The sequence below is a fragment of the Fistularia commersonii genome, chromosome 28 (assembly GCF_037954325.1).
Source record: "Fistularia commersonii isolate RoL2024-O1a breed Wild chromosome 28, RoL_Fcom_v1.0, whole genome shotgun sequence".
Taxonomy (NCBI): domain Eukaryota; kingdom Metazoa; phylum Chordata; class Actinopteri; order Syngnathiformes; family Fistulariidae; genus Fistularia; species Fistularia commersonii.
Genome location: NC_141311.1, coordinates 1,419,632 through 1,437,500, shown reverse-complemented (window position 1 = coordinate 1,437,500; position 17,869 = coordinate 1,419,632). Strand labels below are relative to the sequence as shown.

Genomic DNA, 17,869 nt, shown 5'->3' with positions numbered 1-17,869 from the left:
GAGGGAGAGAACGACCCTTTTCCCCCCACCGGATTGATTTACCATTATCTTTTTTAATATCCCGCAGTGGGAAAATATAGATCCCGGGCATTTCTTCCTCACGGTGGTGAAGCTGCTTTGGTTTTCCTGTCATGCTCGCGCGGCTCCCCGGAGGCCGCCGGGACGCAAATGTCTCATTAACATGGTCGAAACGCCGGAGAGGATTAACACGCGCCGTGAATGTCATGGCGACGTCGATCCCTGGGCTCGGGTCTTCGCGGGATTCCGAACCAGGAGCGAGTATCGGGCGAGCCGTCGTTCATCTCGTCGTCGCTCGGCGAAGCGGTTACCCGACGACGGACGAGGGGAGCGACACGAGGCACCGGGGAGGCTTAAGGTGATCGGTTATCGGGTGAGGAGGACACTTTGGAAATTAAGAAGATGTGAGGGTCTCCGCTCACTCGTTCTCTTTGCAATTTTGGCGAGGGGAAAAAAATCAATTTGTGCAAAGAAAGGAAGGAATCGAAGGCGGAAAAGACAAAGGACGTGGGACGGAGAACATCCCAGATCACGCCGTAACATCCGAAACGGGGCGACGGGAGATAAAAAAGTTCCCCCTCGAAAGTAGAAAAAAAACACACACACGACGAGAAGATTGAGAGACGGCTGTGAGGATGACGCCTCGTGACATTCTCCGAGAAAAGGTGCCAATGAATCTCACAATCGCCGGAGGTGTTTGAATCACACACACACACATACACACACATACACGCTGACCCGACTGTGATACACACATCGTTTTTCTTCGGCGGCAGCAGGAGGCTGTTACCTCCGCAGAAAATTGTATTTGAATTCATTTGGCGAACTCGGCCCGATTCGTATTCCCGGGAGGTTCGAGAAGTGGAATTTTAAAAAGAGATTTTACTTGGGAGATGTTTGGATCCTCCAGCACGGATGCCGTCGTCTCCCCGGAATGCTTGCATAAGTAGCGTCCGGGGAAATACGATCATTCACACGTTCGGGCATTTTCAGGGTCTCCGGCGAACCTCCTGCACGTGGGAGGAACCCGGAGAACCTCGGAGGAACACCTTTCTGTGAGGGATCACTAACCAAGAAGATAAACACCTCCAGTGTGGAATACCTCCGCAGCCGTTGTCCGCAGAGGTCGGGGGGAGCCGCTTCCTTCCATCCCGGGAGATGATTTCCGGCGATCCGTCTGCTTCTGAGACTTTGGGAAAAGCACAGATTCACAAACCGTCACGACTCCGAGGTCTCTCCTTTAAAAAATCCACTTAACCGTGTTGTTTTTCAAACGTACTGTGCTTGGTCATGTCCATTGCTTTGTTCTCTTTTTATTGCACCGTTTGTCTCTTTCACTGCTGCGGCACGTTTAAAAAGGCACGATTAGACTTTGTGTACGCGGACCGGTCGCGTCGTCCGCCGCCGCCATCTTTCAAAGCGGCGCAGAGACTCATCGTCCGGGGAACCACCGCCGACCCTGTTTTTTTTTTGTATTTGTTTTTGATTGACACATTCATATCGTACTGAAGGTGCAGGGGAAGGGTTTCCGCAGATAAAGGCGAAGCACAATCACACGGACGGCGTCGATAAAACGGCAATAACGTAAAAATAACGCGAACGATGTTTGTGGGTGGGAGGAGGTTGGGGGGAGGTCAACGGTACCGACGCCGATTTTTTTGCCTTTTTCTCGTCGCGGACGTGAAACCTTCGGTCCTGGTTGTCTCCCGCGGCGACGGCCTTCCCACCCGCAAAATCATATTTCCCGAAGTCGGAAGGAATCATTTTGAAAACGTCTCTCAAAATACTTTATAAAACGTCTTTTTCTTTTTTTTTGAAGTGGATGAAAGGTGTTCCTCATAGTAAAATATTAAATATAAAGCTGCATCTTGCTACTTTGCCATGCAGGATTCTGTTAATTGTTACCACAAGTGACATAAACAATGGTCAGAAATATAAACTCCATGCCCTTTTTTGTTGTTGTTGTTATTTTTTTTTTTTTTTGCTGCAGCCGTATTTTTTGCTTCATTTAGTTGCTCGGGTGAGTGGAGGAGGCGATGGAGGCCGGGGTCGAGTTCATCATCGGCGAGAGGAGCATCGCAGATCCATCAGATCTGAAGCCCCGTCCGTTAAAATGAGGGGTGTCCGATCCCTCCTGGAAGGTATCGAGAAATCCGCGCTCTCGCAGGATGGATGAGCGGCGCGACGCCCCGAGGTCGTCTACGCCGGTGGCGGCGGCGGCGGCGGGGTGGGGGGGAAAGGCATTGATCTCCGCGTCTGGTTTCCACGAGGCTTAACAGTGCGAGGAATGGCGAGCGCGTTCCCGCCTCCATGGTTACGAGGCAGGACCGCGGCTGCACAGACGTGGTCGCGCATGACCGCGTTTCGGGGTGAAATGTTAATTAAACCGCCGTCGGCCGGCGGAGCTGCAATGTCTGCGCCCTGAGACCGAATTCAACCGCGGCGCAGCGGCACAGAATACCTTGGCTGGAGAAAAGAAACGAGAGGGAAAAGAGCAGATTTTTACATTCTCTCTCTTTGTCCCTCTTTTTTTCTCGCTCTCAGACAACTAAAGGGTTAAAGAGATAATACATTCATTATATTCATCCATATAATATCTAACGGTAAATCGTCAAGTTCCATGAATAGTTAATAGAGGACTATCTAGCTCCGGCAGAAATTTCCTCTCCCTTACATCGGAAATGTGATCGATAGATTGACGACGGCGGCAGTCGCAGCCCGAGGCCGCTGTCGAAAACTCCCGTTGTACGCAAAAAGTCCAAAGACACAGTAACAGTCATTTTACAGTTTGCACCGACAAAAACAACGACAACAGTCAGCCGGCGAGCTTGGACGTCGGGGAGGATTTCCCGAAATGAGAAACGTCTTTGTGACTCCTCTGCATATTAAACTGGAGACGACGGCGCTTTTTAATATTACTTGAGCGACAGCCGGGGCGGCGGCCGTGCCTGAGTGAATACGCCTGACCTGACGACTTCCGTTTTTTTTTTTTTTTGGGGGGGGGGGGGTCTTGCGGAAGGGTTGGGTTGGGGCTCCAGACGCATTTGGCTGGTAAAAGTCAGCGAGAGACGGCGGCGATACAGGCGTTAACAAAAGTCTGGCGTCGCTCGCTAGCGTTTTTGCTTTTTTTCCTTTTTTTTTTTTTTTTTTTTTTTTTGCACGGTGGAAACAATCGACATCTATCGGAGGCCGGCTGTCGCTCTGTGATTACTTTATCGAACGCGGGACGACTCGCCGCCGCGCGCATCTCCGCTGTTTGCTTTTCCACCTTGCTAGCCAACCGCTGTGTTATCGCTCCCCGCTAGCTAAAGTGTCACCTCCGTTTCCCATCGGGCATGTTGACATTTTCAAGCATCAAAGAGTCCCATGCAGGCAAGGCCGGTTGCCAGGGAGACAAAAACCCCGGCGCCGTCCCCCCGATGGGGGCGGCGAGGGCGGGTAAGGGGAAGGGGGGTTGCGGCCGCAGGAGGCCCGAGGACTCAAGAGGAAACGCAGATGGGCTTCCCGTTTTTGTCGTACTGGTACACCAACATCTTGATGCAGTGAGAGTTGGCCGGCGAGATCCACGGGCTGCTCGTGATGGAGAAGTTGTGGCTGGCGTAGAACGGCGGCGGCTGCTTCTGGCAGTGGACCAGCGCCCGCAGCACGTTGGCCGCCATGCCCCTGAAGCGCTTGCTGATGAAACAGTAGAGGAAAAAGTTGACGCCGGTGTTGAGCAGCGCTAGCATGTTAGCCAGGTCGGTGAGCGTGTGGAGCAGACGGCTGGCGCCCTGCGACGCCGGCGGGGACGAGTAGAAGTGGTAGAGGATCATGAGGGTGCGCGGCGCCCACAGCACGGCGAAGATGGAGGTGATGGCGAGGAGGATGGCGGTGGTTTTTCCCGTGGAGTAGCCGCGCAGGCGGAAGCAGCTGCGGCGCCTGCGGAGCTTTCGCACAATGACGGCGTTGAGGGAGAAGAAGACGGTGCAGGGGAGGAGGTAGACGGTGGCGCAGTGGGCCCACACCAGGACGTGCTGAGCCACCGTCCTCCTGCTGTTCTCTCTGCCGCCGCCGCCGCCGCCGCCTCCTCCTCCTCCTCCCACGCCGGGGAGGCTGTGCCACAGCTCGGGCCACCAGTAATACGGCGCCGCGGACAGCAGGCAACCGACGTAGACAGCGAAGATCACCCTCCGCGTGCGAGCCGGGTAGGAGACGGTGTGATAGCGCAGGGGGTGGCAGACGGCGATGTAGCGGTCGATGGTGAGAGGAACGGTGATCCAGATGGAGGTGTGGATGGAGGAGAACTCCAGCACCTGCACGGCGTTGTTCACAGACGTCGGTAGCGGCGCCGCCAGGATGAAGTCCTCCAGTATGAAGTCGACGAAAACGATGAGGAGGAGCACGAGGATGTCGGCGGCCGCCAGCGCTAGGAGATAGTTGTAGGACGACTTCTGACGACGCAGAACCAGCTGGGACAGGATGACCACCGTCAGGATGTTGGCTACGAGGAGGGAAGGCGACGAGGAATGGCGGCCGGCGGGTCGAGGAAATGCGAACGTGACGGGAAAGAATGGCGAGATTGGAAAGGGAATTGGCGCCGGTCGGGGAGGAAAGGGGGAAAAGATAAATAGGTTGTTAGCAGGCAGGTAATTGAAAAGGGAAAGTCGGCCGACGGGGAGCTGCAGCAAACACACACACACACACACCCACACACACACACCCACACACACACACACACACACACACACACACACACAGCGGCGGGACAATGGAGTCACGTTTGGATGCAGGTCGGCTGCAGACGCCGTTTCCTTTCACATCCACTCCATCAAAAAGTATTCCCATCTTTTATTCGCTCAGTGGTTGTTAGCGGGTGTTGGGCCGGACCCCCCCCCCAGCTGGACCCCCTAATCCTCAGCCTGCTTTGGCACCTGCCTCTGCTCCGGGTAAAATTGTTATCTCTAATAAAGTGTAAAAGGCACAACAAAAACCTGTGTGGTGGAGGTGGATGTGCGGGTGGAGGTGGAGGGTGTGCGGCGCCGCAGCCTCGCCAATCTGCAGAGTTCACTCCCGCTCGCTACCGCTTTTTAAATCTGCACCTCCCGTTGTCCGTGCACGTCGGCCGCTGTGTTATTTACACAGGACAAGTGAGCATCCCGCAGGGGGGAAGCGCCATTATGACCACATGGATGCGTGGAAAAGCATGATTTATGTCGTCGTCGTTTTTAGAGAAGCACGACCTCGGCAGTTCATGTCTCAACTGAAAAGCAGTTCGGTGATTTCATCAGATTAATATCTCCTGTGTTTTTTTTTTCTATGTCTTTCCACACGAAATATCGCTGCACAGACCAGCTTCTGATACTTCATGAGGTAAAGCCGAAACATTCAGGAATATCCCTACATCTGTTCCATCACCTCCGTCCTGCAAAGCGCGGCGCAAAGTCATCTCCGATCCGCGGGGAACCTTTCGACGTTATTTGCAGCACGGCGTCGCCGAGACGTCAATGTACTCAGCATCTGTCGGCGCGCACGCCGCGCTCGCTCGTGCGTGCGTGGGGGAGTGAACGTTTCACGGCCCCGCGGCCTTGTTCGGTAATAGATCTGGGATTGGATTAAATATGGCATCTTGAAGTCTGGTACATCACACTTCACTGACCCGGACGCTATCAGCTGATTACAAATTACAAAGTTGGCTCCAGAAAATGACTAAAGATGTCCTTGCCAGACTGGAAGGATAGGAAGGCAGCTGGAGACGCACACCTGCACACGTGCACACGTGCACGCGTGCACATGTCAGGCTGAAAGAAATGTACAGATCGTGAGGGCGATTAATATATCAATCTTATCTAGACACAGAAATTTAACCTTCCCTGTGTGATTGTTTGGATTTGTTCCTTCCGAACCCCAAGCGGGAATACGAGCCGTAAAAAGCTGCCGTCGATGTAAATATGCTGGTCTGGAATCATAATTGCAGCTTTTTTTTTCCAAAAAAGACGATTTTGCGAGCAGGTGTAAAAAGGCGCTATTTTTTCATCTGCTTTGAACACTGCGGCAAAAACAATGATAAGGCTAATTTATGGATTTTTGGGGGGGCTAATGGGCTTCACGCCGGCAAAAACATACAGCCTCGTAACATCAGGCCGATGAAATTAACGTGAAATTCTGAGGCCGTTCAATTCCGACACAGAAGAGCAGCGATCATCTGGAGTAGGACAAAGTAGGGATAGAAAATGGATGGATGGATGGACTTTTCCTTGTCTAATTTATTATTCATCTTTTTAATCAGCCGTGTTACAGCTACTGTTCAGAAAAAAATAGCATTTCCAGTACATTTTAGTGGATGTTACTGGTATGTATTTAATTAGAAGTGAAAAAATGTTTGTCTTCAAATATCTCATGTTACATCATGGACACCTGCCGTTGATTTTTTAATTTTTTTTTAATTTTTTTTTTAGCGGGTGTAGCTTATATTCAGGTGTGCTAAATAATACGGATATTACAGAAGGCTTCACAAACTGCAAAGGACCTCACATAACCTGCAAAAGCAGGCAGTTCAGCCACATACAGCAAACCAAAGCAACCTTTTGCACTAAATGCACACACTTTATCCATATTATTGACTACGCGCTGCTGGGCTAAATGAGCATTAAAAGCATTCCCATCTTTAGTAAGCTAAAATGCTAAAATAGTTCAAATTGTGAAGCTTTTTTCCAATCGTCGAATTTTCTCTGACCTTTCACCAAAAAGTCAGAGGCACATTGTCACCTTCTTACTGTAAAATAATTGTCATATTAAGTCATATTTTTCCCCCCAAAAATGTTTTCATTGTTATTATGAAATAAAAGCTGCTCAGCTGTGGTCTCTTCGTGTTTACTTCCTGACTGACATGGTAGTAATTAGCCATTAGCCATTAGCCATTAGCCATTAGCCAGTTAGCTCTTGTGGTTATATTCGAAATGGCAAACGTGTGTCTTTATGTAAGATTGCTGTGTCGTATGCAGAGAAACGCGTTTTTTTAAAGTGCCATTTTGAAAAGCCAAATGAGTTTAAAGCGGAAACATTGTGGAGTCTCGAGCGATTTTAAACGTCTGTGTGTCTGCACACGCTTTTTTAATGTGTTAGCAAAGAGCTGTAATAGGGAGGCGTCTAGTTTAAGCGGCGCCGCGCTTCTGTTTCCTTTCCTTTTCTTTCCTGTCCTTTCCATTCGTTTATTTGTTCACCTCTGCCGGTGTGCATTGTATGCACACCTGCAGCCTCGGCCGGCTCACAAAAGCGTTGTTTGCCGATCACTTCCTGTTTGCACCGGCAACACTTCCTGTCAAGTCTTGACCTGCCTTTTTTTGACCGTCGGTGAGACATTTCCAATAATTGACCTCTGCCGGACGTCAATGGCGGCGTTTTGATTGTGCCCGGGCTCCCCGCTGAGCTGCAGCCTCGCACAGACATACAAAAGGGGCTCCGTGGCGAAGCTGACATTTCCATTTAGCCCCGGACGGATTCTGCTTTTCGCAGCGCCGTCCATTCGTTTCAATTGACTCCCGCTCTTTGCTTTGTCTGCACGCTTGCAAGCACGGGCACCTGCTCTTCGGGCCAAATGTCCAGATCGGGGTGTGCTGCGATGCCCGACGGCGGCATTTGCAAACTGAAGAAGAAAAAAACGATAAAAAATTCCCTCTCAGGCTCCTCCGGCATTACTGTTTTATTAACATATTAATGCCGGCGAAGCCAGGGGATTTAATTTGTGACATGGCGGCCCGTCTCACCATGTCTGTGACTCATCCCATCATGCGGCGAGTGGCTGTTTTAAGAACATAAGGCAATTCACCTGCGAGCTCAGCCCGGGCGCTATTAGCGAGATCGGTTTGTCAAAATCTAAATTACATCTGTGCTGAGGAGCCCGAGGGTCAGTCCATCAATTTGCACGTGGATCGGCTACATATGAAACAAGGCTCTAATTAAATTAGACTAAATTTACAGGAAAAAAAAACAAAATCAATATACAAATTGCCCTTTTGTCATGTTGCGCGGCGGTCGGGTGTTATCGTTTAGAGATGCTATAAATTATACAGCGGCGAAAAAAGTAGAAAGGGGAAAAAAAAAAGGCAGCGGTGCAGCAGGACTCGCCGCCGGCTTTTTGCGAAATGAAATCTTCCACTCGGGGGAGGAGCGGCTCCGGGCGGGAGGTGTGAAGGGTTAAATCCCTCGGCTGGAAGCTACGTGACCCAGCCTTGTTAACTCAGAACTCAAAACATGTCCAAATGCACGGTTCCAGTCCCCCTTTGAGGATTATTCATGCTTTCCAAAACAGGATTCATCCCAGTGAAGGCTTTTAGGTTGGATGTAAAAATGTGTGAACGTGGGAATGTTAATGTAAAGGACTGGAGTAAAAACAGGGGTGACCATCCAATCAGATGCAGAGCAGAAGGAAGGCGAAACATCTCCCGGACTCTTGCTGATAATTATTATTATTATCATTATTATATGTATTGTACATAAGGTGATTCTTGTTCATCTTCTCACTTTTATTGTTGTTGTTGGAATTATTATTATTATACACTTTGGACATCAATCGAGAATATTATTATTATTATTATATGGATGATGTGATTATTTATCATTTTACTTGATGGACCAGTGTTATATAGTCATTTTAAGTGTTTAAATGGCCTTTTTAGGGATTTTGTGCTCTTTATGAACCTTAAAGGTGCTGCAGATTATTTTATTAAGGAGAATGTCAATGTAAAGGACTGGAGTAAAAACAGGGATGACCATCCAATCAGATGCAGAGCAGAAGGAAGGCGAAACATCTCCCGGACTCTTGCCGATAAATGTCATCTGATCCAGATGTCGCAATCAAAACTGGCATCAGACCGAGGGGTCGGGGGGAGGAGGAGGAGGAGGAGGAGGAGGAGGGGGGTTCGATATTTTGGTTAAGTGAGCGTCGTCCCCGTGCCCTTTCGCAGCCTCCAGCTGCCTGCACGATTGCTGAACCTCCAATTTTGGCATTTCGGGGCGAATGTTTGTGAGCTGACACGCCGGCGTCCTTCCACGGGAAGCCGTCCGAAACGGCCGTGATGGACATTTTTATCGATAAGAACGCTTCAATCCGTGACCTTCAGGGGCGGGAAATAAAAAAATAATCATTTTTCTCAAACATGCATCCCACTCCTGGCCGTCCACCTGCACCTACAGGCACGCACGTGCACGCCCGCGGGTCATAATAGTTGCGCGAGGCGCTGATCTCCAGCTGTGACAACCTGCAGGATGGATAATGGGCTGCCGTGGTTCTGTCTCTCAGTCCTTTTTTGCCAATGTGTGTGTGTGTGTGTGTGTGTGTGTGTGTGTGCATGGATGACCTCTTCTGTCTTTATATGCGAGAGCTTTTGTGTTCGGGCCGCTCCCGCTGCTGCTCTGATATAACGCCGGGACGGGAGCGTGGATGTTGTTTAGCGGGGGGAAAAGGGCGCCCGGCGAGCTCCAGAGGTGCGTAACCAGGCTGACTCATCCCGCCGCCGCCGCCGCCGCCGCCGCCGAGGGGACGTGACGACAACAACCCACGACCCACAACTTCACCGCAACGAATCCGAAAAATGAGATGCTAGCACTTCCCATGGAAGCCGTCGTCGAGGTTCCTCACACCCGGAGTGGAAAGGATGATCCAGACAAGAGAATGAGCTTCGGCATGATTTTTTTTTTGAGTGTTCAGGGAAAAATTGAAGACAAGCTTCGATGTGTTTTCCGGAGGCTAATAAGATGAGGAAATGAGAGGCGGGGGAGAAAAAAGGGAGCGTGGTCTCAGGAAGGTCACCGGGCGGCGAAGAGATAGCAGGTGATTGAGAGGGAAGGGAATGAATGAAGGAGAGGATTAGACGAAGGAAGACGGGATGAGGTGAAGAGGAAGAGGAGAATGGAGAAAGGCTTCAAAGCTTTCTGAAAAGGTCATCAAACCTTTGTCCCTGATGACCGCAGTTCATATGAAGGGGGGGGGTCGCTTAAATAATACTCATTTTTATTATTATTATTATTATTATATGTATTGTACATAAGGTGATTCTTGTTCATCTTCTTCTTCTTATTGTTGTTTTTGGAGTTATTATTATTATACACTTTGGACATCAAGCGAGAATTATTACTATTATTATTATTATTATTATTATTATTATATGGATTGTACATTATGTGATTATTTATCATTTTACTTGATGGACCAGTGTTATATAGTAATTTTAAGTGTTTAAATGGCCTTTTTAGGGGTTTTGTGCTCTTTATGAACCTTAAAGGTGCTGCAGATAGGACAATTATTTTATTAGGACAATGTTGATGTAAAGGACTGTCTCAGAAAATTAGAATATGGTGATAAAGTTCTTAATCTTCTGTAATGCAATTACAAAAACAAAAATGTCATACATTCTGGATTCATTACAAATCAACTGAAATATTTCAAGCCTTTTATTATGTTAATATTGCTGATTATGGCTTACATCTTAAGAAAACTCAAAAATGCTATCTCAAAATATTAGGATATCATGAAAAAGTAATTTTAGTTTTTTAATTGCGTTCCAGAAGATAAAGAACTTTATCACAATATTCTAATTTCTGTACAATGTTAATTTACGTGGCGTTGACGTGGCGATGTTGAAGCGGCGGTGAAAATGCGATGTGGTGTAAACGAAATCATCTACTCCATGTTAGCCGCGCGCTTTGTGGAGACCAAATCTTTCCTTTATTATTCCTATTATCAATATTATATCACCCCTTTTCCCCTCCTTTTATCACCCCTGTTGGGGGAGAGAAGGGCCGGCTCGAAATTCATTAGGCCGTTAAAAAAGCCTTGAAACATTTAATCGTCTTCAATATTTGAAATGTGAAATTGAGTTTCTCTGAGAAAACCCTCCTGCTGGCGAAAGATCAAGTCAGGCAAAGCCCGAAGCCCAGAAGTCATTTTGAATAACACACACACACACACACACACACACACACACACGACAAGTATGATAAAGAAGTGAATACATTGCTATTATCCTGCTAAAATCCAACTAACACACTGCTGAGAGATGCTGTTTTCCAGCTCGTGCTCGTCAAGCGTTTTTTTCTTTATCAGACATACGGAGGGGATTACTTAACTTATTTATCGATTATTTATTTAGAATTATTAATGTTGCTTTCTTTACGGATGCAAACTCTCTGGACGTCGCGATCAGAGAGGGTGTGTGTGCTCGGCAACTCGCCCAACTTGCCAATCGATCAATTATTTGGTAATGCCCTTATCAATCACCTAAAGAAAGAGGTAAGTGTCTGCAAATGATGGAGTGTTACTGCATGGATCTCATAACTGGCTGACATAATGCTCTTTGTCTGGGTTTAAACTGCGTTTTAGCAAAAAAGTGCCACCTTTGCATTTTTCGTCAAATTACCATTGTGCTAAAATGCTAACCCGGTCAAAACTTCAAATGCAGCAAATATCTGCAATATCTGCAAGATCTTCAACACGGGGGGGGAGAAAATGAAAAAAAAACAAACTTCTCTTTGAAACAGTCAGCTGGATCTCAAGAAATGGGAGGACGACTCCCACTTGGCCGTGACGTTAAATGAAATTAAACCGAAATGAATGCGCTTCCTGATTTTCCTCTATATTCGAATCTGAGCTTTCAGATTTTCTTTATACGGAGCTATTACAGCTCTTGCGGAGCAGAAAGCAAAAGGCCGGGACGCCTTCCACCACAATGGAAGGGGAAGAATCTATACGAATAACGTGAGCAGGTCTCCTGCGACTACAATACATAAAATCCACATCATGACTTTTAGGTTAAAACCAATGTTAACAACGTTCAACCCAAATAAGTTTATTTGACTTTTACGATCGCAGACTTTGTGCAGCTGCGCCGCGTCCCCGCAGATTCGGTAATATCAGGTCGTCCGGTGTTTTTGTAGCCGTGGTCAGACCGTATGCCGCATTTCCCCCTTTTCGACGTGCACAAACTTTCTAAAAGTCTTCCCCGGAGAATCCCGTCCTCGCCGGGATGAGAGTGGACGTCTGGCACGGCGCCGCGCAACTTTTCCGCTCCGGGTTTCGAGCCTTGGATAATAGTAATGCGCCCCGATTTAGACACACGCTCTGACACCTGCAACTTAACCCTGTGTTTGGCAGCGTGCAGGCCGGCGATCTTTAAAACGCCATCACGGGCACTTAATATTGATTTGGGTCCAAATGCAGCCGTAGCAGCTATCGCGCACGGGGAAAACAATCTATAAGAAGAAGAAGACAAAGCCATCGATCCGTTTGTGTCGCAGTCGGACCCTAATGGAATATAAATATATCGGAAATCGGTGAAGTGTCTTTAGGAATCGGTGTAGTTGAGCGGTGACAACGCGCTCCAGCTCATGATACTTATTGTATCAATAATGCAGAGCTGGAGTTCTGCTCTTTTTGCAGCGAAGGAATCCAAAGCAGGAGAAGAACATCCTGCATATACAAATCAGCCTCTTCATGCTTTTACAAACACATTTACATTCAGTCCAGTGCTCTACTTCACTACTTACACAAACAGATGCTGGTGTATGCAGCTAAATGCCTCACAAAGCATAGAGGGATATATATATATATATATACACTATACGTGCATGTGAGGGAATGGATAAAGGGATGGATGGATGGATGATGGATAGATAGATAGATAGATAGATAGATAGATAGATAGATAGATAGATAGATAGATAGATAGATAGATAGATAGATAGATAGATGGATGATGGATGGATGGATGGATGAGTGGTTAGGTAGTTAGGTGTATGGCTGGCTAGATGTATGTATGGATGGATGTATGTATGGATGGATGGATGGATGGATGGATGGATGGATGGATGAGTGGCTAGATGGATGGATGGATGGATGGATGGATGGATGGATGGATGGATGGATGGATGGATGGAGGGATGGATGGATGGATGGATGGGTGGATGGATGGATGGATGGATGGATGGATGGATGGAGGGATGGATGGATGGATGCATGGATGGATGGTTGGATGGATGGATGGATGGATGGATGGATGAGTGGTTAGATGGATGGATGGATGAATAGATGGACGGACGGATGGATGGATGGATGAATAGATGGATGTATGGATGGATGGAACCTGTGAATCTTCATGAGATGCATTCAAGTGAATGAGAAGTTCAACACTTTCCATTGCAGGGAAAACATGCGGGGGAGGGGGGGAGGAGAAGATGAAGATGAAGATGAAGAGTGACAGCAGGAGTGAATAAAAGACTACAATGATCCGTTCGGAGGTGTTGCGGGGCGATGGATGCCGCGCTCCCGTCTGCGGCAGGTTAGATTGTGTTGGCTGCAGTTTTAGTGGCAGTGACAGCTTTCTGATGTCAGCTGGTCAAACACAGCGAGCTCTGTCGCTGCATCAACAACATCTGATTTATTACCTCAAACAACCCTCCACCCCTGCTGCCTCCTGCGCTCTCTGGCTTGTCTCCCTCAGACAAGCACACATCCCTCCGCCCGCCCCTTTCCGCGGCCGCAGATTGGACGGACACAAACCAGGACTAAAAACCTCAACTCGCTCTGTTTGACTGAATAATCATTATCATCTCCCAGCTCTGTTCCTGCTTTCTGTAAGAGAATCAGCAGAAACCTTCAACATCCTGTCCTTCTCCCTCTGTTTACACCACCATCTTCCACTCCGGATGTAGAGCCATCGTATCCGGTAACGGGGGCTCCCGTTCCTCCGCGTAAAACCCTTTCGTGCGCCGATTCACGGATCAATAATCCAAATGATGAATATTGGGACGGCACGGCTCTTCATTAGCCGGGCGACTTGAACCTGGAGTCCTCTGGGACACCGAAGGGTTGTTCGCACACCACATCCCTGACTTCCTGGCCTCCAAAAGGGGGGGGGGGGGTTTGAACGGACACGCACTCATCACACACACATAAACACACACTTACACACACATCAGCGACCACAGCTAGTCACGGAAGGAGGTGCATCCCAGCCCAAGCATAAGATAGCACAGATAAGTCAACATTAAATATGGACATGCATACATTTAGCTTACCTATACCTGTAAGCATAAGCATTAGCATAAGCACACATACATACGCATACCCAACCTCATCCTCATTAGCATCCACATTAGCATTAGCATTAACATATGGTACGGGTGCGTGATGCCGTACGTTTCGGATGCCGAACAGAGCAGTACCTCCGGGAGCCATCGGGGGGCCATGTCACGAAAAAGAAAATAAGAAGAAGTCGGCGTCAGAATAACCCGTGGAGGATAATTCTCCGTCCGCGTGTCATCGTCTCTTTCTTAGAATGCACATCGTCACCATGTTTGTTATTGTCTCTGAGCTCTGCGCTGCCCCCCAGTGGTCGTACTGATAAATAACCACGTGAAGCGTAACCACGTAAAGGATGCCGGCGGCGACGTTTGAAACCTATATCCTTTTTAACATACATAAGGTGAGCAGGAATGAACCTGCAGCAGCAGAGGTGGTCGCCATTATGTTTTCATTCTATCGATCCAAATCATTTGCACGCATAAATGCGAACGCTCTGCTCAGACAGACTGACTCCAGATTGTTTCTTAGCATGGTCGCAACGATCTTCTAGCGGAGCGGGAAGGAACGACGACGCCTGAGCGTGTTATTAATGCCTTGAGATCCCGTCCTCGACCGCGCACAGCTCGGTTCAATTATGTTGAGGGGGAAGCGGCGGCAGCGGCGGCGGCGGCGGCGGCATCTGTTGGAAATAAGTGGTGATTTAGCGGTGTGATGCTAAATCGCTCCAACGACTTGGAGTAAAAGCCGGTCGATGCGCTTTTTTCAGCGACTAACTATTTTATAATTGATTACAAAGAAATTCAAATCAAGGCTGAAGAACTTAATTCTGAATCTTCCACGACCTTGCAGCTTCGACTATTTCCTGGCAGACAGACGTTGGCGTCTATTCAGTTAGCTGGATTTTTGTGAACCCAGACAAGGATTTAACAAGCAGGTGTGGCAAAGTGTGTGCGAAGACACACACACACACACACACACACACACACACACACCTCCGCCACCAGGGCTGCTCCACACACAATATAGTTTATATCTCAGCGACGAGTGCTTTGCGACTGTACGGCTTCGCCTCTGTAATCCCAGCTTGTCAAAAGCGGTTTTGGAGACGGACTCCTTCGTTCTGCTGTTTGTTATGCCGCCGCACGTCTGCCCGTCGCGTGCTGCGCCGCGGCGCACAGGGAGGAAGGAAGAGGGAGCGAGTTAGCGATTAATTTAAAAGGTGGCAATTCGTCTCGGCTCTGTCGTCCGCGGCTCCCCCACTCAGGGCTCAGAGGTGCTACTTCTCTGCCATTATTAATCTCTCTCTCTATTACCGCTCAGATCTCTCGCTCTTCACTCCGGTTTTCTTCTCGTGCTTCTTCTTCTGGGTGTCCTTGTATCCCTTAAATTCTCCCCTGTCGATCCCGCGTCGTAGCTTCTCCGCTCGCCCCCCCCCCCCCGCGCCCGCCACTTGACTGGCGTAATCCTTTTTCTCATCACCGTCGGCCCTCTTCAGGTGACCTCCGCCGTCCTGCGTTGAAAAGGTCAGGCGCGACACAGACGCGACAGCGACCCTGAAACCCCTACCGCTTCAACGCTGCCCGGTAGCCACGGCGGCGTCGTCCAATCAATCAGGATTGTTAAATAAGAGCGGTTCTGCGGGTCACGCCGCCGCTACTACTCACACGTGCCGGCCTCATGAAAGATTCATCCTTCGTCTTGAGCGAAACAAGTTGCGCGGTAATGATTGAATAAGTTAAACCCGAACGCGGCGAACGCTCGGCCCCGCCATTAATCCTGAAAGCCAACGCGGATTCCATTACGCCCCGGCGTTATTGTTACACAGTGATTAGACAAACAGACGCAAATTCGGGCGAGATGACTCTGCCGGTTGCAGAGGAAATGTAAAATGACAACACCGGAGGAAGAGGGGAGCGCTCGTGTAACACGTGATTTGCAGAAATAATTAGATCAGATCAGAGGGAAAGAGAGGGTCTGGGGATCCGTCTCCGACCGGACCGGTATAGGACGGGGATCAGGTCTGGATCCAGGACTGAAAGCAGGAGGATCCGGAGCCGGAGAGGATCACAAACACAGGTGTTTCCCGTCACAAGCAGGTTAAACAGCGACGAGGAATTCCGAGGCCGACGCGTTTAATCAGGCAGCAGCGCTTTCGCCTGACCTCCATATTGTCGCCTTGTCTGTCTGTTCTACAATCACACACACACACACACACACACACACACACACGCCAGTTGGCCTCCCTGTGTGAGACTGGGTCAGTACTCGTAAATCACGCCGAGGGGCGGCGGTGCCAAATGGGTCTGAAGACGACTAATCGCTCAATGCTCAGGACGGCGTCATGATTTTCGTGAAGTCACGTCATATACACTCACACACACACACACACACACACACGCATATACAAACACACACACGGAGGTCAAACCTGAGTCATCACTCAGATAATTTGACACGTAAAATGCACATGAACCCATCCTGGGTGCGTAAAAACGCATGTGTGTTGTGTGTTCATAAAAAGCAGAGGAAATTTGTTGCATTCTCCACGAATTCAGAAATATTTTAATTTAAACCCATGAGCAAAAAACAAATATATATATATATATATGTATATATATGTAACGATGCTGAGTGCATGCCGCCGCTGCGGGAAACTCCAAGTAAAGCAACAAATACAAACAAACTGAGCAAACATGTGCAGGCACGGACAAACACACACACACACACGCATGCATGCAAAGGCGATCGCCACAAGGTCAGTGTGACAAATCAACAGCGTTTGCACACACACACACACACACGAACAAGGTGCACAGTATATCGAGATGCAAAAGCATAACTTCTGAATGCAAAGAAGGGTTTTATTTTTCTTAAGGGACCGGCGTGAGCGCGTCTTACCCGGCAGGCCGAGGCAGAGCAGGACGCTGTAATAGATGACGGGCAGCGATCCGAGGGGGCAGCCCCGGGCGAACTCGGACGGCTCCTGCCCGGGACTCCAGCCGCTCTCGTTCGGGGGCAAAACGGGGAAGATGTGGCTGTGCTCCATGGCCTCCTCCTCCTCCTCCTCCTCCTCCTCGTCCTCTTCCTCAGCTGATCTCAGTGTCAAGAAGCCCCGAAACTACTTGTTCGCCGTTTTTTTTTTTTTTTGCCGGAGAGAGGGTGCACCGTCCTTGGGGCGCCAATCGACGTGTGTGTGTGTGTGTGTGTTTGCGCGAGACGGCGCGGCCGCGTGAGTGTGTGAGGAGGAGAAAGGAATGCAGCGGGGGGGAGATGGAGGAGAGGGTGATGCGGGAAATGATACGTGTTAGTAGATGATGGGAAGGCGAGAGGTGTGAGGGTTGGAGTGGAGAGGGAAGGATGCTGCCTGAGAGTGTGAGCGGCGGGGAGTGAGAGGGTGGCGAGAGCGATGCGGGAGGAGGAGGAGGAGGAGGAGGAGGAGGAGGAGGAGGAGGAAGAGGGAGGGAAGGAAAGGTAGATGGAGCGCAAGGGCAAGTGAGAGAGAGAAAGGGAGAGAGGGGTGGGGGGATCTGGACAGACCGGCCGAGCGTCTGGATAATGTGCTCTCGGAAGGACGGCAAAGACAATAAAACTGCTAGAGAGACGCGTCTGACCGGCGAGCGAAGACGAATCGGGGGTTAAGTTGGATTTAAATGAAGGCGCTGTGCGTCGGCCGCCATCCCTTATCCATCCGCCGGCACCCTTTCACGAATCCCCGCCGTCACCTGGCATTTAGCTTCCCGCTGAGATCCCTCAGAACACCTGAGCGTCCCCAGCATTTGCATTTCATGAACCTCC

At 49.2% G+C, this 17,869-nt stretch overlaps 1 protein-coding gene across 1 annotated transcript; it reads right to left on the bottom strand.

Moving 5' to 3' along the window:
- Window positions 1-3,134: 3,134 nt before the first annotated feature.
- Window positions 3,135-17,136, bottom strand: gpr139 (G protein-coupled receptor 139). The gene is made up of 2 exons (XM_086176195.1): window positions 16,973-17,136; window positions 3,135-4,498 (listed from the first exon to the last, which is right to left on the bottom strand). Exons 1-2 carry the CDS (start codon window positions 17,118-17,120, stop codon window positions 3,498-3,500), a joined length of 1,149 nt encoding a protein of 382 aa, XP_086032321.1. The 5' UTR covers window positions 17,121-17,136; the 3' UTR covers window positions 3,135-3,497.
- Between the last annotated feature and the right edge of the window lie 733 nt (window positions 17,137-17,869).